General features: G+C 42.2%; 1 protein-coding gene across 1 annotated transcript; it reads left to right on the top strand.

Annotated features, from left to right (window-relative positions):
* Positions 1–6,669: 6,669 nt before the first annotated feature.
* LOC311109596 (OX-2 membrane glycoprotein-like) lies at positions 6,670–14,910 on the top strand. The gene is made up of 8 exons (XM_084152525.1): positions 6,670–6,735; positions 11,682–12,017; positions 12,196–12,501; positions 12,589–12,624; positions 12,710–12,815; positions 12,899–12,992; positions 13,223–13,252; positions 13,386–14,910. Exons 1-6 carry the CDS (start codon positions 6,684–6,686, stop codon positions 12,975–12,977), a joined length of 915 nt encoding a protein of 304 aa, XP_084008651.1. The 5' UTR covers positions 6,670–6,683; the 3' UTR covers positions 12,978–12,992; positions 13,223–13,252; positions 13,386–14,910.
* Positions 14,911–15,936: the final 1,026 nt, after the last annotated feature.

Here is a 15,936-nt window from a genome sequence, read left to right as displayed (position 1 = left end):
TGACGGAGAGTGTTCTGGGTATATTCGGCCCATGGCAAGAACACAGACCACTCCCCCGGCCGGTCCTGGCAGTAGGACCGCAGGAACTTACCCACATCCTGATTTACCTGTTCCACCTGCCCATTACTCTCGGGGTGGAAACCAGAGGTCAGGCTGACCGAGACCCCCAGACGTTCCATGAACGCCTTCCAGACCTTGGATGTGAACTGGGGACCCCGGTCAGACACTATGTCCTCTGGTACCCCGTAGTGCCGGAAGACGTGTGTAAACAGGGCCCCGCAGTCTGCAGGGCCGTGGGGAGACCGTGCAGAGGATGGAGGCGGCAGGCCTTGGAAAAGCGGTCCACAACGACCAGGATGGTGGTGTTACCTTGAGAGAGGGGCAGATCAGTCAGGAAATCAATAATTAGGTGAGACCATGGCCGTTGTGGAACTGGTAAAGGCTGTAACTTACCCACTGGGAGGTGCCTAGGTGCCTTACTCTGGGTGCACACCGAGCAGGAGGAGACATACACCCTCACGTCCTTCGCCAAGGTAGGCCACCAGTACTTTCCGGTTAGGCAGTGCACTGTACGACCGATACCCGGGTGACCAGAGGAGGGGGATGTGTGTGCCCAGTAGATCAGACGTCACGGACAAGAGCAGGCACGTACTGCAGCCCAGCTGGACACTGAGGTGGAGATGGCTCTGTGTGTAACGCCTGCTCTATATCCACGTCCATCGCCCATACTACCGGCGCCACTATGCAGGAGGCCGGGAGTATGGGGGTGTTGTCTCTGGGCCTCTCCACTTTGTCATACAGCCGTGACAGTGCGTCTGCCTTCACGTTCTTTGTACCCGGAATGTAAGATAGAGTGAAATAAAACTGGGTGAAGAATAGGGCCCACCTGGCCTGGCGAGGGTTCAGCCTCCTCGCTGCCCGGATGTACTCCAGGTTACGGTGGTCCGTCCAGACGAGGAAAGGGTGTTTCTCCCCTTCGAGCCAATGCCTCCACACCGTCAGGGCTCTGACAACAGCCAACAGCTCCCGATCACCAACGTCGTAGTTCTGCTCCGCCGGGCTCAGCTTCTTGGAGAAGAAGGCACAGGGGCGGAGCTTGGGTGGCGTGCCCGAGCGTTGAGATAGGACAGCGCCTATCCCTACCTCGGACGCATCCACCTCCACTACGAACAGTAGTGATGGATCGGGGTGGGCCAGTACCAGGGCTGAGGTGAACAGACCCCTCAGGTTACTGAAGGCCCTGTCAGCCTCAGCAGACCAGCGGAGCTGGGACGGCCCACCCTTCAACAGAGATGTATTGGGAGCTGCGACCTTGCCAAAGCCCCGGATAAACCTCAGATAGTAGTTGGTGAAGCCAATAAAGCGCTGCACCTCCTTAACCGTGGTTGGAGTCGGACAATTACGCATTGCTGAAATGCGATTTCCCTCCATCTCCACACCTGAGGTGGTAATGCGGTATCCGAGGAAGGTGACGGACTGTTGGAAAAACAGACACTTTTCTGCCTTGGCATAAAGGTCATTTTCCAACAGTCGGGCCAGCACTTTGCAAACCAGGGACACATGCTCGGAGCGCGTAGTGGAATACACCAGAATGTCATCGATGTAGACCACTACACCACGACCAAGCATGTCCCGAAACACCTCGTTCACAAAGGACTGGAAGACGGATGGAGCATTCATCAAACCGTAGGGCATCACCAGGTATTCGTAATGCCCCGTGGTTGTGCTGAATGCCGTCTTCCACTCATCCCCCTCTCGGACATGCACCAGGTTGTACGCACTCCGGATATCTAATTTGGTGAAGAAGCGTGCCCCATGCATTGACTCCATCACCGAAGGAATGAGGCGAAGTGGAGGGACGTATACACCCCTGGCGCAGGGACTCGATGACGTATGTCTCAATAGCCTCCGTTTCAGCCTGTGACCGGGGATACACATGACACTGTAATCAGGAAAGTGGATGTGTAGGGTACAGTTTGCAACAGAGGGCTCTGAACGAGTGTGGGTGTTCGATACCTGGGGTGACGCGAGAGTGCCCTGCCTGCCGCCTCCAGACCCAAAAGAACGCTGACGACGACGTGCGGTGAAATGTCTTCTCGTGCCACCAGAGTGACACTGCCGCTGTCGTCCGCCGCTCTCTCGGATCGCCGCTCCACCCAGCTCCATCAGTTCGTGATCCGAGTCGGGTGGGGTTGGAACGGGCAGACCCCCTCCAGGACGTCCTCTGGCCGCCAGCAGGTTGTCCAAGCGGATGGCCATGTCCACCAGTTGCGTGAAGGACAACATGGTGTCCCGGCAGGCTAGCTCCCTTCGGACGTTCTCCCGCAGATGGCACCGGAAGTGGTCGATGAGGGTCCGCTCGTTCCACCCGGACCCAGCTGCTAGAGTCCGGAACTCCAGGGCAAAGTCCTGCGCAGTCCTCGTCCCCTGCCTCAGGTGGACCAGCCGCTCGCCCACCTCTCGACCCTCGGGCGGGTGATCAAAGACAGCCGGAAAGAGGCGAGCGAACTCCCCGTAGTTGTCCAATGCGGCTCCTCCTTCATTCCAGACCGCGTTGGCCCACTCCAGGGCTTTCCCCGAGAGGCAGGAGACGAGGGCGGACACCTTCTCCCGTTCCGATGGGGCCGGCCTAATGCTGGAGAAGTAGAGCTCCAGTTGGAGGAGGAATCCCTGGCAGAGAGCAGCTGTCCCGTCAAACTCCCGTAATCGGGATATATGGATCCCTCTGGATGCTGGGGTGTGGGTGGCTGGATCCGGTTGCCCAGCTGGTCTCGACAGATCGGGTCCTCTCTTCTCCAGGCGTTGGACAACCTGGAGAACCCGAACCATCGCTTCTCCCATGCTGGCTAGCATCGTCGAATGCTCCTGGACCCGTGCCACGACTCCAGGCATGCGCTCCTCTCCCGCTGACTCCATAGCGAGTGGGTGATTCTGTGATGGGTGATTGGAAGGAGTCAGGCTCAGGAGGGTAAATCACAGAATACAGAGTTTATTCCGGAAAACAGAGTTACGCAGGATAGCATCAAACAGTCCAGTACGCAATACAGGCGCACTGGAGCAAAACAGGCACACAGGGAAAATATACCCCGGCAATACAAAATACACGTAGCTCAACCGAGCTACTCTCTCATCACATAGAACAATCACCCACAAGGACAAGGGGGCAGAGGGAACACTTATACAAGTACTAATGAGGGGATATGAACCAGGTGTGTGTAAATGACAAGAAGGAATGATGATATGAGATGCGGCAATGGCTAGAAGACCGGTGACGACGAATGCCAAAGCCTCCCCGAACAAGGAGAGGAGGTAGCTTGGAGAAAGTCGTGACAGCCACAATATAAATAATTTTACTTCAACAACGAATCAAGGAGTATCATTCAAACTCTTTATTCTGAACCTCTCACTATAGTAGAAGTAAGTAAGCTGTACACAGAGCAACTGACTTGGAAACCTGCTGATCCCTGTTCGGTGTGTGTGTGTGTGTGTGTGTGTGAGGGGGGGGTATTTGATCTCTTCTTTTTTGTTACTTGGAGTCTGAAAATACTGTATTATGAAACATTTTACTGGCACCAGTTTCTGTTTCTCTTGCAGTTGGAGGTGCCTTGGCCTGCTGCAGAGATGATGTCCCCTGGAACGCCTGAGCCCCTCACCACACCTAGTGACTTTGTTTGGACAGGAACTACTATGGCCGGTCGCCTAGCGGTTAGAGCGTTGGGCCAGTAACCCAAAGGTCGCTAGTTTGAACTTGAGCAAGGCAGTTAACCCTAATTGCTCCAGGGTCGCCGTTGATAATGGCACACCCTGGCTGGTGTCTCAGGGGGAGTTGGGATATGCAACAAAATAACATTTCCAATTCAGACATGCTTATAATACACACTGTGTGAAATAGGATCAATATAAACACACACCTAATTATTATTATTATACTAATCACTACACCTTGGGTCATCACTGTGATATGAGAGTTGTAACACATTTCAAATATTTTACATGTTATTTATTTATTTAAATGTTATATATTTGTGTATTTATGTATTTATTTATTAATTGTGGGAGGCATCACACTTCATCATCTATTGATGCTTCCAGTTGATCATGGAAAGCAGCTGCAGTATAGAAAGCATACAGGGGATTCAGCAGATTACATACACAATGTTCTAAAACATTTGCGAGTTCCTGGGGTGGATGAGGTAAGTATGGTATCTAATTTACATTTTACATTTTAGTCATTTAGCAGACGCTCTTATCCAGAGCGATCTAATGTCATGTTGGCTTTCATACACTCATGGTTTTCTGAGGTACTTGGGCTGCGTCTACACATGCACCCCCATTCTGATCTTTTCCCAATTATGGGCAAAAGACCTGATCTGATTGGTCAAAATACCAATTAGTTAAAATATATATCTGAATTGGGTTGCCTGTGTAAACAACGCTTTATGGCATCCCATTTCAGATCTTTTGACAGTTATTTGCATATATGATACCTATCTGTTATTTTCCCTAATGTGTAAACAGCAAAAAAACACATGGAATCTGATCTTTTGTCTTCCTATTTATAACACCTCCATATGTGGAGCAGAATCCTGATACAAACCTCATCCTCCATATGCGACCTCCGTCTGAACGCTCAGATCTGATTTTTTTTGTTCTTGCACCTGACATTACCATGACAACCACCCCAAAATGTAAAGGAACAGCGACAGGAAATGAGAATTGCATCTGTGTGCTTCTTCAGAGTGTGAATTTCTTAAATCTGATATGGGTCACATGTTAAACTGAGTGTGGACAGTCAAAAAAAAAAAAATCAGATTTGGGGTCTCAGGCTGCCTGTGTAAACTCAGCCATAGAACTTCAGAGGAAGCACTCTTTGCTGCAGCTCAGCTGTGATATTTGTAACTTCTGACTGTTCTACACCACACGATTCTACTAGTCAGCTGCTTATCAAAACCTTGAATAGTAGAATAATATAATATAATAATAATAATAATATGCCATTTAGCAGACACTTTTATCCAAAGCGACTTACAGTCATGTGTGCATACATTTTACGTATGGGTGGTCCCGGAGATCGAACCCACTACCCTGGCGTTACAAGCGCCATGCTCTACCAATTGAATCAGGTGTGGTAGAACTGGGCTGGAGCAAAAAGCCTGCACAACCACTTTAAGAGCCATTTTGGCTACCCCTGATTTATAATTTATGTAAAAAAGTTCCTATGTCTGATGATTAGGCTGTAAATTATGTATTTTGTGATAACTCACTTTTGAATAAAGGTACAGTATTTTAGTACTAGGCCTGTCCTTAGTAAACTTTAAAGTAACTTAAAAAGTTTATGTTGAATTTTGTATTTTCCAGGAGCTTGCTCGATTGTCTTTCCAGTTTATCCCACATTGCCTTAAATGGGTTTCTGGTTTTTCGCTTCCCACTGGAAAATCAGCTGTTAGTATTTCACTGTAACATTGAATAAATAATCATAACTACCTTATTTCTATTGCCATTTGTCATCATTGTGTACTTTTACTTCAGATAGATAACACATTATTGATAGCTTTCTGCATGTGGAAATGTTGTGTAATGTAATGTAAATCACCTTTTGGTGTAAAAACCATGGAAATAAACACAAAGACAATGTTTTAAATGAGAAGGTAAAAAGCTGAAAAATACAGGAAATTCTAATGAGTACCACAGCCCACTTCACCATACACTACCAAGGTTTTCCAGCAGACAGCTTTTTTGTACCCATCTTTTGCTTTAAACAGGTGTAAGATCTTAATTTGAGTCAGTTTCCTACAGCAGGAAAATAATCCTTCAGCAACAGGAAATGTGGATTATAAATCATGGACATTTTTTGTAGGGGATGATACATTTTTCGTTAGGGCAAATCATGTTGACATTTTAAAGTGGAAATTACTAACTTCAGAAGCCTTTTTAAACTTCTAATACACTACAAGTTTGCATTTCCTGCTGTGCAGGAAAATCATCTAAAGAGTAGCTGAGAATTTGACAGAAAAAAATAGTGTCAAGAGTTTGACAGAAAAAAACTGTATACAGTATCAATTAATCTCAAAACAACACACACAAACAGTCAATTTCCCCCTAGACACATGAATATCTTACATGTCTTTCCCACGATCATTTGGCTGCACATGTATAATATACTTTCAAATCAAATCTGCTTGCTGTGTGGAGCATAGTTCAGACGCCACCCTCATCTTTGTTTCACACTCAATTTGCTGGGCCAGTCAACAAACGGCTGTCGGGAGGGACTTACTTCACAGCTACATCTTTGAGCAAGCAATGGCACTGACACACACAAGGGGAAAACCTTCATATAGGTTAAGTTAATCTCACCATTAGATTCACTTAGCTATGCATGATGATACATAATGTTATTACCTCCAACCTTGCAACTGTGTTTTTCCTGATACCGTTTTGTGTTTACTTTCACTTTCATTGGAGGAGGAGCTGTAGAGAGACTAGCAACTGTCCTCATCTCTATGGGAGGAGTTCCCAACACAAAGCCACATTCAAAATTGGCCAACAAGGTTGCAGAACAGAGTTTATTATTTTTTAAACTGATATAACAGAGCTTGTTAGTTTTTAAACTATCCATGCCTCCCACAATGCATCCCTTGAAAACGGTTCCTAGCTGGAATATTACCTAGCCACACATTGCTGCCATGGCTCCTGTTAACAGTTACATTTTTATACTGCTGCTATTTCTTCCTGAGGGTGAGTTACATCAGTTTTCATATGAAGTACATGATAGGTCTGTAGGTCTAAAATGTATACTGTATTGTCAATTTCAGAGTTGCCTTTCATTACGAGATGTAGCTAACTACACTAGATGTATAGGTTTATTATGCATCAGTTGTACCTGCAAATAGTCCTGTAAGGAATACAATTAATTGAAAGAAAAGTTGTATATTTTAAACATTGTTTGAAGCTAAGGTGCCTTTTTACTGGTGAATGGCCTGTCCGGTCACCATCAGTTTACAAACATCAGTATCTTCCTGTTCTATATTGTAAAAAATGCAATTTAGAAAAAGTCCATAAAAAGTTGACTGGACATTTGAATTGGGAGATTGTTGAGCTGACATGGAATACTTCACTATTCCAAAGAGTTTTGCTCATTGTGAGTTGAATAAAACAATCTGAGTTTGCTGAAAATCTCAACTTAAAATACTGTGTTGGCTCAAAATACATGTGTTCTATTAACATATTTCCCAATGTGTCTCTCTGCAAGATGTATTTTACTTTATTTTAATAAATGTACTTGTCAGGGACCAGTTTACAATTAAATATATATTTCAGTAGCTGACATATGATACATTACATCAGATATAGCAAAAAAGTGGATTTGTTGTCAGGATAGAAAAAAAACACTGCCCAGTCAATTAATTGGATAATAACTGAAACTGGAACGGAGTCAAGTGGGACTCTAAGTACAACATTAACATACTTGTCTCAAACGTAATACAAATATAACAGCCTACAAAATAATTTCCATACAAACATCTATCAAACACATGATTTTAAGTTGATTGAACTTTAATCCAACTTGTCTAGTTAAGTTGGAACAAAGTTTTGCCAACTTGTCTGATTGAGTTAGTTCTCAGAGGTGTAGTTCTCAGAGGTTGATTTTATTTCATTTAAAGGTGCAATATGCAGAAATCGCTCCACCATTTCCTGGTTGCAAAAATGTGAGTAGTTCGCTTAATTTCAGTTTATATGACAAAACAAGCAATGTTTAGTGTAGAGAATCTATGTACCATTTAAACCGCTGTGAAATATATTTTCAATAACCAAAAATATTGTATTTTCAGCTGTTTGAAACTAGTTCACAAAACCTAAAGTAAAAGATGCAAAAATGAAAGTTAAAAACGGGAAGCATAGAAATAGCTCACATAAAATAGCTATACCGCTTCTTAGACTTGCTTTCAATGATAATGACAGATCTATAACACACTTTTCTATGTGAATTTGGTCAGCTCGCCCAAAACGTTACATATTACAGCATCAATCTTATTAGGATCTCTTTTAGCCCACCAAGGGCAAGTCTTCCAAGAGTCCTTTGAAATGGACAAACATATAAAATGAGAATTGAAATGATTGATATAATACTGCATATGTAGTCATGCAGTTGTTTAGTCCTTCAGGGCAATTCTAGCGTTATAGATGTGACATTCACACACAACATGAGAAACAAAATGGCTCACAGAATTGACTTATCATAAAGGAAAATGTTTAATGTGTATATTTGTATATTCGTATATTTGTAGAACCCTATAGAGGAAGTGTAGACACAAAATGACGCAATTCTAAGTAATACCACTTTGAAGTAACTGAACAACAAAACTTGCGTTACGGATGTGACGGAAATGGACAGGCAATTTTTGGAGAATGGACATATTAGCAAAAGTCTGTGAATCTCAAAGTCTTATGGTAAAATACTGATAGCCCCTTTGAAAGTAAGGCTTGGCTACACACTAAAACAACAATGATGAACATGTAAAAATGGTCATATATACTTTAGAGAGAAAATGTACAGTTGTGACATTCTCCGTTATGGATGTGACGTTGTGCAAAATGAGTTTGGAAAGTATTCAGACCCCTTCACTTTTTCCACATTTATTTATTGTAAAATTGATTAAATAAATGTTTTTCCTCATCAATCTACACACAATACCCCATAAGGACAAAGCAAAAACAGTTTTTAGATATTTTTCTTTCCAAATTTCTTTAAAATAAAACTGAAATACCTTATTTACATAAGTATTCAGACCCATTGCTATGACTTGAAAGTGAGCTCAGGTGCATCCTGTTTCCATTGATCATCCTTGAAACGTTTCTACAACTTGATTGGAGTCCACCTGTGGTAAATTCAATTGATTGGACATAATTTTGAAAGGTACACACCTGTCTATTTAAGGTCCCACAGTTGACAGTACATGTCAGAGCAAAAACCAAGCCAAGAGGTCTAAGGAATTGCCCATAGAGCTCCGAGACAGGATTGTGTTGAGGCACAGATCTGGGGAAGTGCACCAAACATTTTCAAGGGAGAATGGACATGGGTCAGGGAGGTAACCAATAACCTGATGGTCACTCTGACAGAGCTCCAGAATTCCTCTGTGGAGATGGGAGAACCTTCCAGAAGGACAACCATCTCTGCAGCACTCCATCCAATCAGGCCTTTATGGTAGAGTGGCCAGACAGAAGCCACTCATCAGGAAAGGCACATGACAGCCCGCTTGAAGTTTGCCAAAAGGCACCTAAAGGACTCTCAGACTATGAGAAACAAGATTCTCTGGTCTGATGAAATCAAAATTGAACTCTTTGGCCTGAATGCCAAGTGTCACGTATGGAGGAAACCTGGCACCATCCCTACAGTGAAGCATGGTGGTGGCAATATCATGCTGTGGGGATGTTTTTCAGCGGCAGGGACTGGGAGACTAGTCAGGATAGAGGGAAAGATGGACGGAGCAAAGCACAGAGAGATCCTTGATGAAAACCTGCTCCAGAGCGCTCAGGACCTCAGACAGGGGCGAAGGTTCACCTTCCAACAGGACAACGACCCTAAGCACACAGCCAAGACAACGCAGGAGTGGCTTCGGGACAAGTCTCTGAATGTCCTTGAGTGGCCCAGCCAGAGCCCGGACTTGAACCCGATCGAACATCTCTGGAGAGACCTGAATATAGCTGTGCAGTGACGCTCCCCATCCAACCAACAGAGCTTGAGAGGATCTGCAAATAAACTCCCCAAATACAGGTGTGCCAAGCTTGTAGCATCATGCCCAAGAAGACTCAAGGCTGTAATCGCTGCCAAAGGTGCTTCAACATAGTACTGAGTAAAGGGGTCTGAATACTTATGTAAATGTGATATTTCTGTTTAAAAAAAAATACATTTTCAAAAGTTTCTAAAACCTGTTTTTGCTTTGTCATTATGGGGTATTGTGTGGCGATTGATGAGGGATTTAAATAAAAAAATCAATTTTAGAAAAATTCTGTAGCGTAACAAAATGTGGAAAAAGTGAAGGGGTCTGAATACTTCATCATAATACTTTTGTTGTCATCTGAAAATGCAGTGTACCTCAAAGAACCAAGAAATCACCAGTATCTTGAATAGTTATTGCATAGGCTATCAAAGTGCACTCCGGTCCCGTCTTAACCTTATAAATATTTGCACTTTCATAATAACACTAGAGGAAAATGTTTTATTTAAAATATTACAAAAATATTTCAATCACCTACTAACAGAATAAACATATAAAAACTTAATTCAAAGTTGTTTTTTATAAACTCATGCTTTGTGTTACTCTCCTTTAATCTGCCAGCACAGGCTCTATGGTACCTCCTCCCCCTGTTGTCCACAAAAGGACACAGGGACTGGACAACTTGACCTGCAGTCACCCAAGCCTTGTCATCCTTGGCTTGCAAGATGTACAAAAATCCTGTGTGGTCGTTTCTCCTCAAGATCTGGATTTAAACAGCATTAGAGTCAGTCTTTCCCTGTTACCAGTCCCACAAACTGCCTGTATATACACTGACAATACCAAATATGAGGAACACCTTCCTAATTAAGTTGAAAGCCTGACTGAGTGTCTAAAAAAGACTCGGGACCCACGGTCTATATTGACCCGTTCTAGGTGTGGATCTGGACCACGGTCTATATTGACCCCGTTCTAGGTGTGGATCTGGACCACGGTCTATATTGACCCCGTTCTAGGTGTGGATCTGGACCACGGTCTATATTGACCCCGTTCTAGGTGTGGATCTGGACCACGGTCTATATTGACCCCGTTCTAGGTGTGGATCTGGACCACGGTCTATATTGACCCCGTTCTAGGTGTGGATCTGGACCACGGTCTATATTGACCCCGTTCTAGGTGTGGATCTGGACCACGGTCTATATTGACCCCGTTCTAGGTGTGGATCTGGACCACGGTCTATATTGACCCCGTTCTAGGTGTGGATCTGGATCACGGTCTATATTGACCCCGTTCTAGGTGTGGATCTGGACCACGATCTATATTGACCCCGTTCTAGGTCCAGATCTGGACCACGACCTGCCAGTTGAGTATGGCTGCTCTATAAAGTCATCTTTGATTGGTTTAGCTAAAGTGATGAACTGCCTAATAATAAAGTGGTCATTGTCCGCTTTTAGTGAAGTGAAACATTATGCACATTTTATGATGACATCACACAAAGATGTTTTTCTGTCTCACGCTTCTTTATTCAAACAGTTGCATAACATTACACAACACAACATAACGCAACATAACATAACATAAGAAAACACAACACAACACAAGATTACATAACGCAACATAACATAACACAACGTAAAGTAACATAACACAACGTAACACAAATTGCCTCTAAATCATTAAATTTACATTTTGGCCCTCCTGCACGTTATATTAACATAAATCGTCAAAAAAAGAAAAAGACAAAGCCTTGTGCTACAAAATGGTACAACATATCTTTTAAAGATATGGCTTTTAGCTGACGCTTTTCTCCAAAGCAACTTACAATACAGTGAGTGCATACATATATTTATAATATGGTCCCAGTGTGTGTGTGTGTGTGTGTGTGTGTGTGTGTGTGTGTGTGTGTGTGTGTGTGTGTGAGTTTGTAATATAGTAAGTACTAAGTAGTGTGTAACTGTCTTCATGCAGGGTTCTCTCAGTTGGTGAGAACACAGCAGGTTGTCACAGCAACCCTGGGAGAAGATGCAATCTTAAACTGTGAGCTCATGAAATCCAAAGACGTGCGGCAAGTCACCTGGCAAAAACTGACAACTGGGCCGAATGAAAATGTGGCCACCTACAGTAAACGTGGTCCCAATGTCAACCCACCTTTTAAGGGGAAAGTGGAGTTTGAAGACGAGGGACTGCAGAACTGCTCTATCATCATCAGAGGAGTGTCAAGAGGAGACGAGTCCTGCTACAAGTGTCTGTTTAACACCTTTCCAGATGGACCTATCAGCGGAACGACCTGCCTCCAAGTCAATGGTAAAATCTGATAACATAATGTACTGTAAACTTCATCAGAACTTCAGGCAGCCATTTTATCAGATCATACATCCAATGTCTTGCAACCATTTATTAAATTGAATAATTTAGTAAATCATGAAAATGGAATCATTGTGGTCCTTATTCACTGTGAACTGTGTCTGGTGTTGTTCTGTAGAGCTGTATGGACCCTCACTCCTCATCACACAAACCAACAACAGTCACACCACTCTGTCCTGTTCTGCTACTGGACGACCTGCTCCTATAGTGAACTGGGAAGACAGAGAAATTCTAGAAAATTCCTCAATGGCCAATGTCACCCATCCCAATGGAACTGTCACTGTCACCATAACTTCCACGCTGGCAGCATTCAGTCTACCTGACAAAGACACCAGGGTTGGCTGTATGGTGTCACTGTTCTCTGGAGGTGTCACCAAGAATGTATCCATGGTTATTCCAGCTAGCAATCAAGCTCCATTTGCTGGTGAGAAATGGTTCTGTACATGCCTACAGTAACAATCAAACATACTGGTGTCATTCTGAAGTATTGTTTCTGTATTTTCTGTGCTAGGTCTACCTAAGGTCACTGATGGTGATAGGATCAGTGGTAAGTAATTCATCTAATGACCACAACTAATCTCTGACACTCTTATCTGTGAATTGTACCATTCTCATCTTGCCATCTTTCACAGGTAAGCGAACAGTGATTGGTGCAGTGATGGGTTCACTGTGTTTCATTGCTGTGTGCTGTGGAGCTGTGGCACAGTGGTGGTGCAAACAGAGAAATAAAATGAGAAGGTAAGTTTTACTGTCCAGATGACAAAGAGAAAATACAGTATTACTTTCACATTGATTGTCAAACTTACAAAAACAATCTTTAGCCCAAATCCCACAGCCCATGACAGAGATCAGGAAGAACTATCAACAGTCAACCCTCAACATGATGACCCTGAAATCTAGAGGTCTAATCTAACAGTAAGACATATATTCTAAATAACAGTAGAGTTTATGATTTCAAGTAAACAGTGTTTGTACTTACTGTAGGTAAGAAATAGAGTAGAAAACATTGAATAGTTTTTCAGCATCAAATGTCATCCCTGGAGAATATGTAACTGTAAATGCCCACAAAGTAGTTATATTAGTACACTTTTACAACAGATGATTTGGCTCTTCTCAGTATCATTGCCAATTTTAATTTATTTCAGGACCACAACAATCTCCAGTCCATTCAAAATGTAAGTATTTGTACAACCTTATTTGATCATCCCGGTAGAGTGCTTGAAACAGAGATGATTGTGAATGTTAAAATGTGTCACAATAACCCCTAAATTCTAAACATCACTCCAAAATGTACTTTTTGTGTTTCAGGTTACACTCCCTCAGCTCCTCAGCCAAGCGTATGATGCAACAAGCACAAGATGTTGTAGAGAAGTAGGTTTAAGTCCTCTTTTATTTTATTCTCTCAACAAGAAGCTCTGGAATGATGTTCTGTGGTGGTAGTCATGGTGACTGAATACATGCAAATGATTTGCATTGTTGTTATGTTAATCATGTCACTAATATAGGATACTACATTCAGTCCATTTTTTAATTACCTTATTTTATACAGAATGCAGTGCATTCGGAAAGTATTCAGACCCCTTGACTTTATCCACATTTTGTTACGTTACAGCCTTATTCTGAAATTGATTAAATAAAAGTATACTGTATAATGATCACTTTAATTGTATTTTAAACACCTTGGTCAGCTATTTGTTTGTATTAGACCATAGCTGTCAACACTTGACAGTTTTGACTTTTCTATCTTAGGAACCTTTTAGAGTCTTACGAGAACTGAGTGACTACCACACTGTCTAACACACATCTGTGTGGTTCAGAGACCGTCTCTATCCATAGGCATTGTGGGTACTGAATAGTGGACTGAATGGCTGACACACATAGATATGCCTGCTGGTTTTTGTATGTGTAAATACAGTGTGTATGTCAATATATTTAGCAGTTGGTTAATGATGAAACATGATAAATCCACACTAGACTTGTTTTATTCTTCCCTTTAATATAAATCAAATGTTGTAATATTATAAACTACACAATGTCATCATGTAGACTACTTTCATGGTGTGTGTTATAATATTATAACCTACACAATGTCATCATGTAGACTACTTTCATGGTGTGTGTTATAATATTATAACCTACACAATGTCATCATGTAGACTACTTTCATGGTGTGTGTTATAATATTATAACCTACACAATGTCATCATGTAGACTACTTTCATGGTGTGTGTTATAATATTATAACCTACACAATGTCATCATGTAGACTACTTTCATGGTGTGTGTTATAATATTATAACCTACACAATGTCATCATGTAGACTACTTTCATGGTGTGTGTTATAATATTATAACCTACACAATGTCATCATGTAGACTACTTTCATGGTGTGTGTTATAATATTATAACCTACACAATGTCATCATGTAGACTACTTTCATGGTGTGTGTTATAATATTATAATCTACACAATGTCATCATGTAGACTACTTTCATGGTGTGTGTTATAATATTATAACCTACACAATGTCATCATGTAGACTACTTTCATGGTGTGTGTTATAATATTATAACCTACACAATGTCATCATGTAGACTACTTTCATGGTGTGTGTTATAATATTATAACCTACACAATGTCATCATGTAGACTACTTTCATGGTGTGTGTTATAATATTATAACCTACACAATGTCATCATGTAGACTACTTTCATGGTGTGTGTGTTGTTTTCTTTCTTCACTTTTTATACATCAAATGCTGTAAGATACACAATGTTGTAATGTACTTGGTTGTGTGTGTTTGTTTTCTACTTTTATAAATAAAATGTTTAAACAATATTGTAATGTACGTTTTTATTAAATATGTCATACATTTTCTGCTGGTAATGCTTTAAAAGTGAATCGTCTTTGCGGTCCTCTGTAGCTCAGCTGGTAGAGCACGGCGCTTGTAACGCCAAGGTAGTGGGTTCGATCCCCGGGACCACCCATACACAAAAAAAATTAAAAAAAATTATGCACGCATGACTGTAAGTCGCTTTGGATAAAAGCGTCTGCTAAATGGCATATTATTATTATTCTTCTGCTACTCAAGAGACCAACAAAAGTTACAAACAATTGCCACTAGGGGTCGCCTAAATATAGTTTTAGGGAGAGAGGTCGTAGAGAAACGGGTTTGATACTGTAGTTTTGCAGTGCTCATGCAACTGCGCACCACCGACGGTCCACTTGATCCACAGTTGACTTGACTAACTCTCTCTGACGTCACTCACGAAGAGGCGGAACATATCACACCCGGTCTGTTCAGTTTAAACACGGATTTGATAGTCAGTGTAGCAGATTATGTTTTGCACCATACAGAGAACAGAATTGAGTGATTCTCACTAACTCCATCCACTGCTCAACGGGTAAGTAGTTGTTAAAGCAGTATGTATTTGTTATAGGGCCCAGTTAAAATAAAAACCTGTTAAACGTTCATAATAACGTTGTCTATATTGCATTCTTTTTGAAAGGTGAGACAAACCTATAGGCCCTACATTTATAATAATCAATGTTTATATATTTTGGGGGGAAATTATATAGCCTATTTATAACCTGGAACAACTCCAAACACTTACAATACATGACCAAAAGTATGTGGACACCTGCTCATCGAACATCTCATTCCAATAACATGGGCATTAATTATCATGTTTCAGGAGAAGACCCAGATGCAGACAGTGTTGAAGTAACAAAAAGTTTATAACAAAAACAAGGTGCAGGCAAACGACAGGTCAGGGGCAGGCAGGGGTCAGTAATCCAGATCAGAGTCCAAAAAGTACAGAACGGCAGGCAGGCTCAGGGTCAGGCCAGGCAGAAT

Source organism: Coregonus lavaretus (assembly GCF_964263955.1).
Source record: "Coregonus lavaretus genome assembly, chromosome: 35".
Taxonomy (NCBI): domain Eukaryota; kingdom Metazoa; phylum Chordata; class Actinopteri; order Salmoniformes; family Salmonidae; genus Coregonus; species Coregonus lavaretus.
The sequence above is the reverse complement of the archived record's forward strand: the minus strand, read 5'-3'. Positions and strand labels throughout refer to the sequence as shown.

Bases quoted from the DNA above. Each gene is read 5' to 3' on its own strand.
- LOC311109596 (XM_084152525.1), top strand. From the start codon at position 6,684: ATGGCTCCTGTTAACAGTTACATTTTTATACTGCTGCTATTTCTTCCT. The intron at 12,502-12,588 runs GTGAGAAATGGT...TTTCTGTGCTAG, and splicing joins CAATCAAGCTCCATTTGCTG to GTCTACCTAAGGTCACTGAT. The intron at 12,816-12,898 runs GTAAGTTTTACT...AACAATCTTTAG, and splicing joins CAGAGAAATAAAATGAGAAG to CCCAAATCCCACAGCCCATG.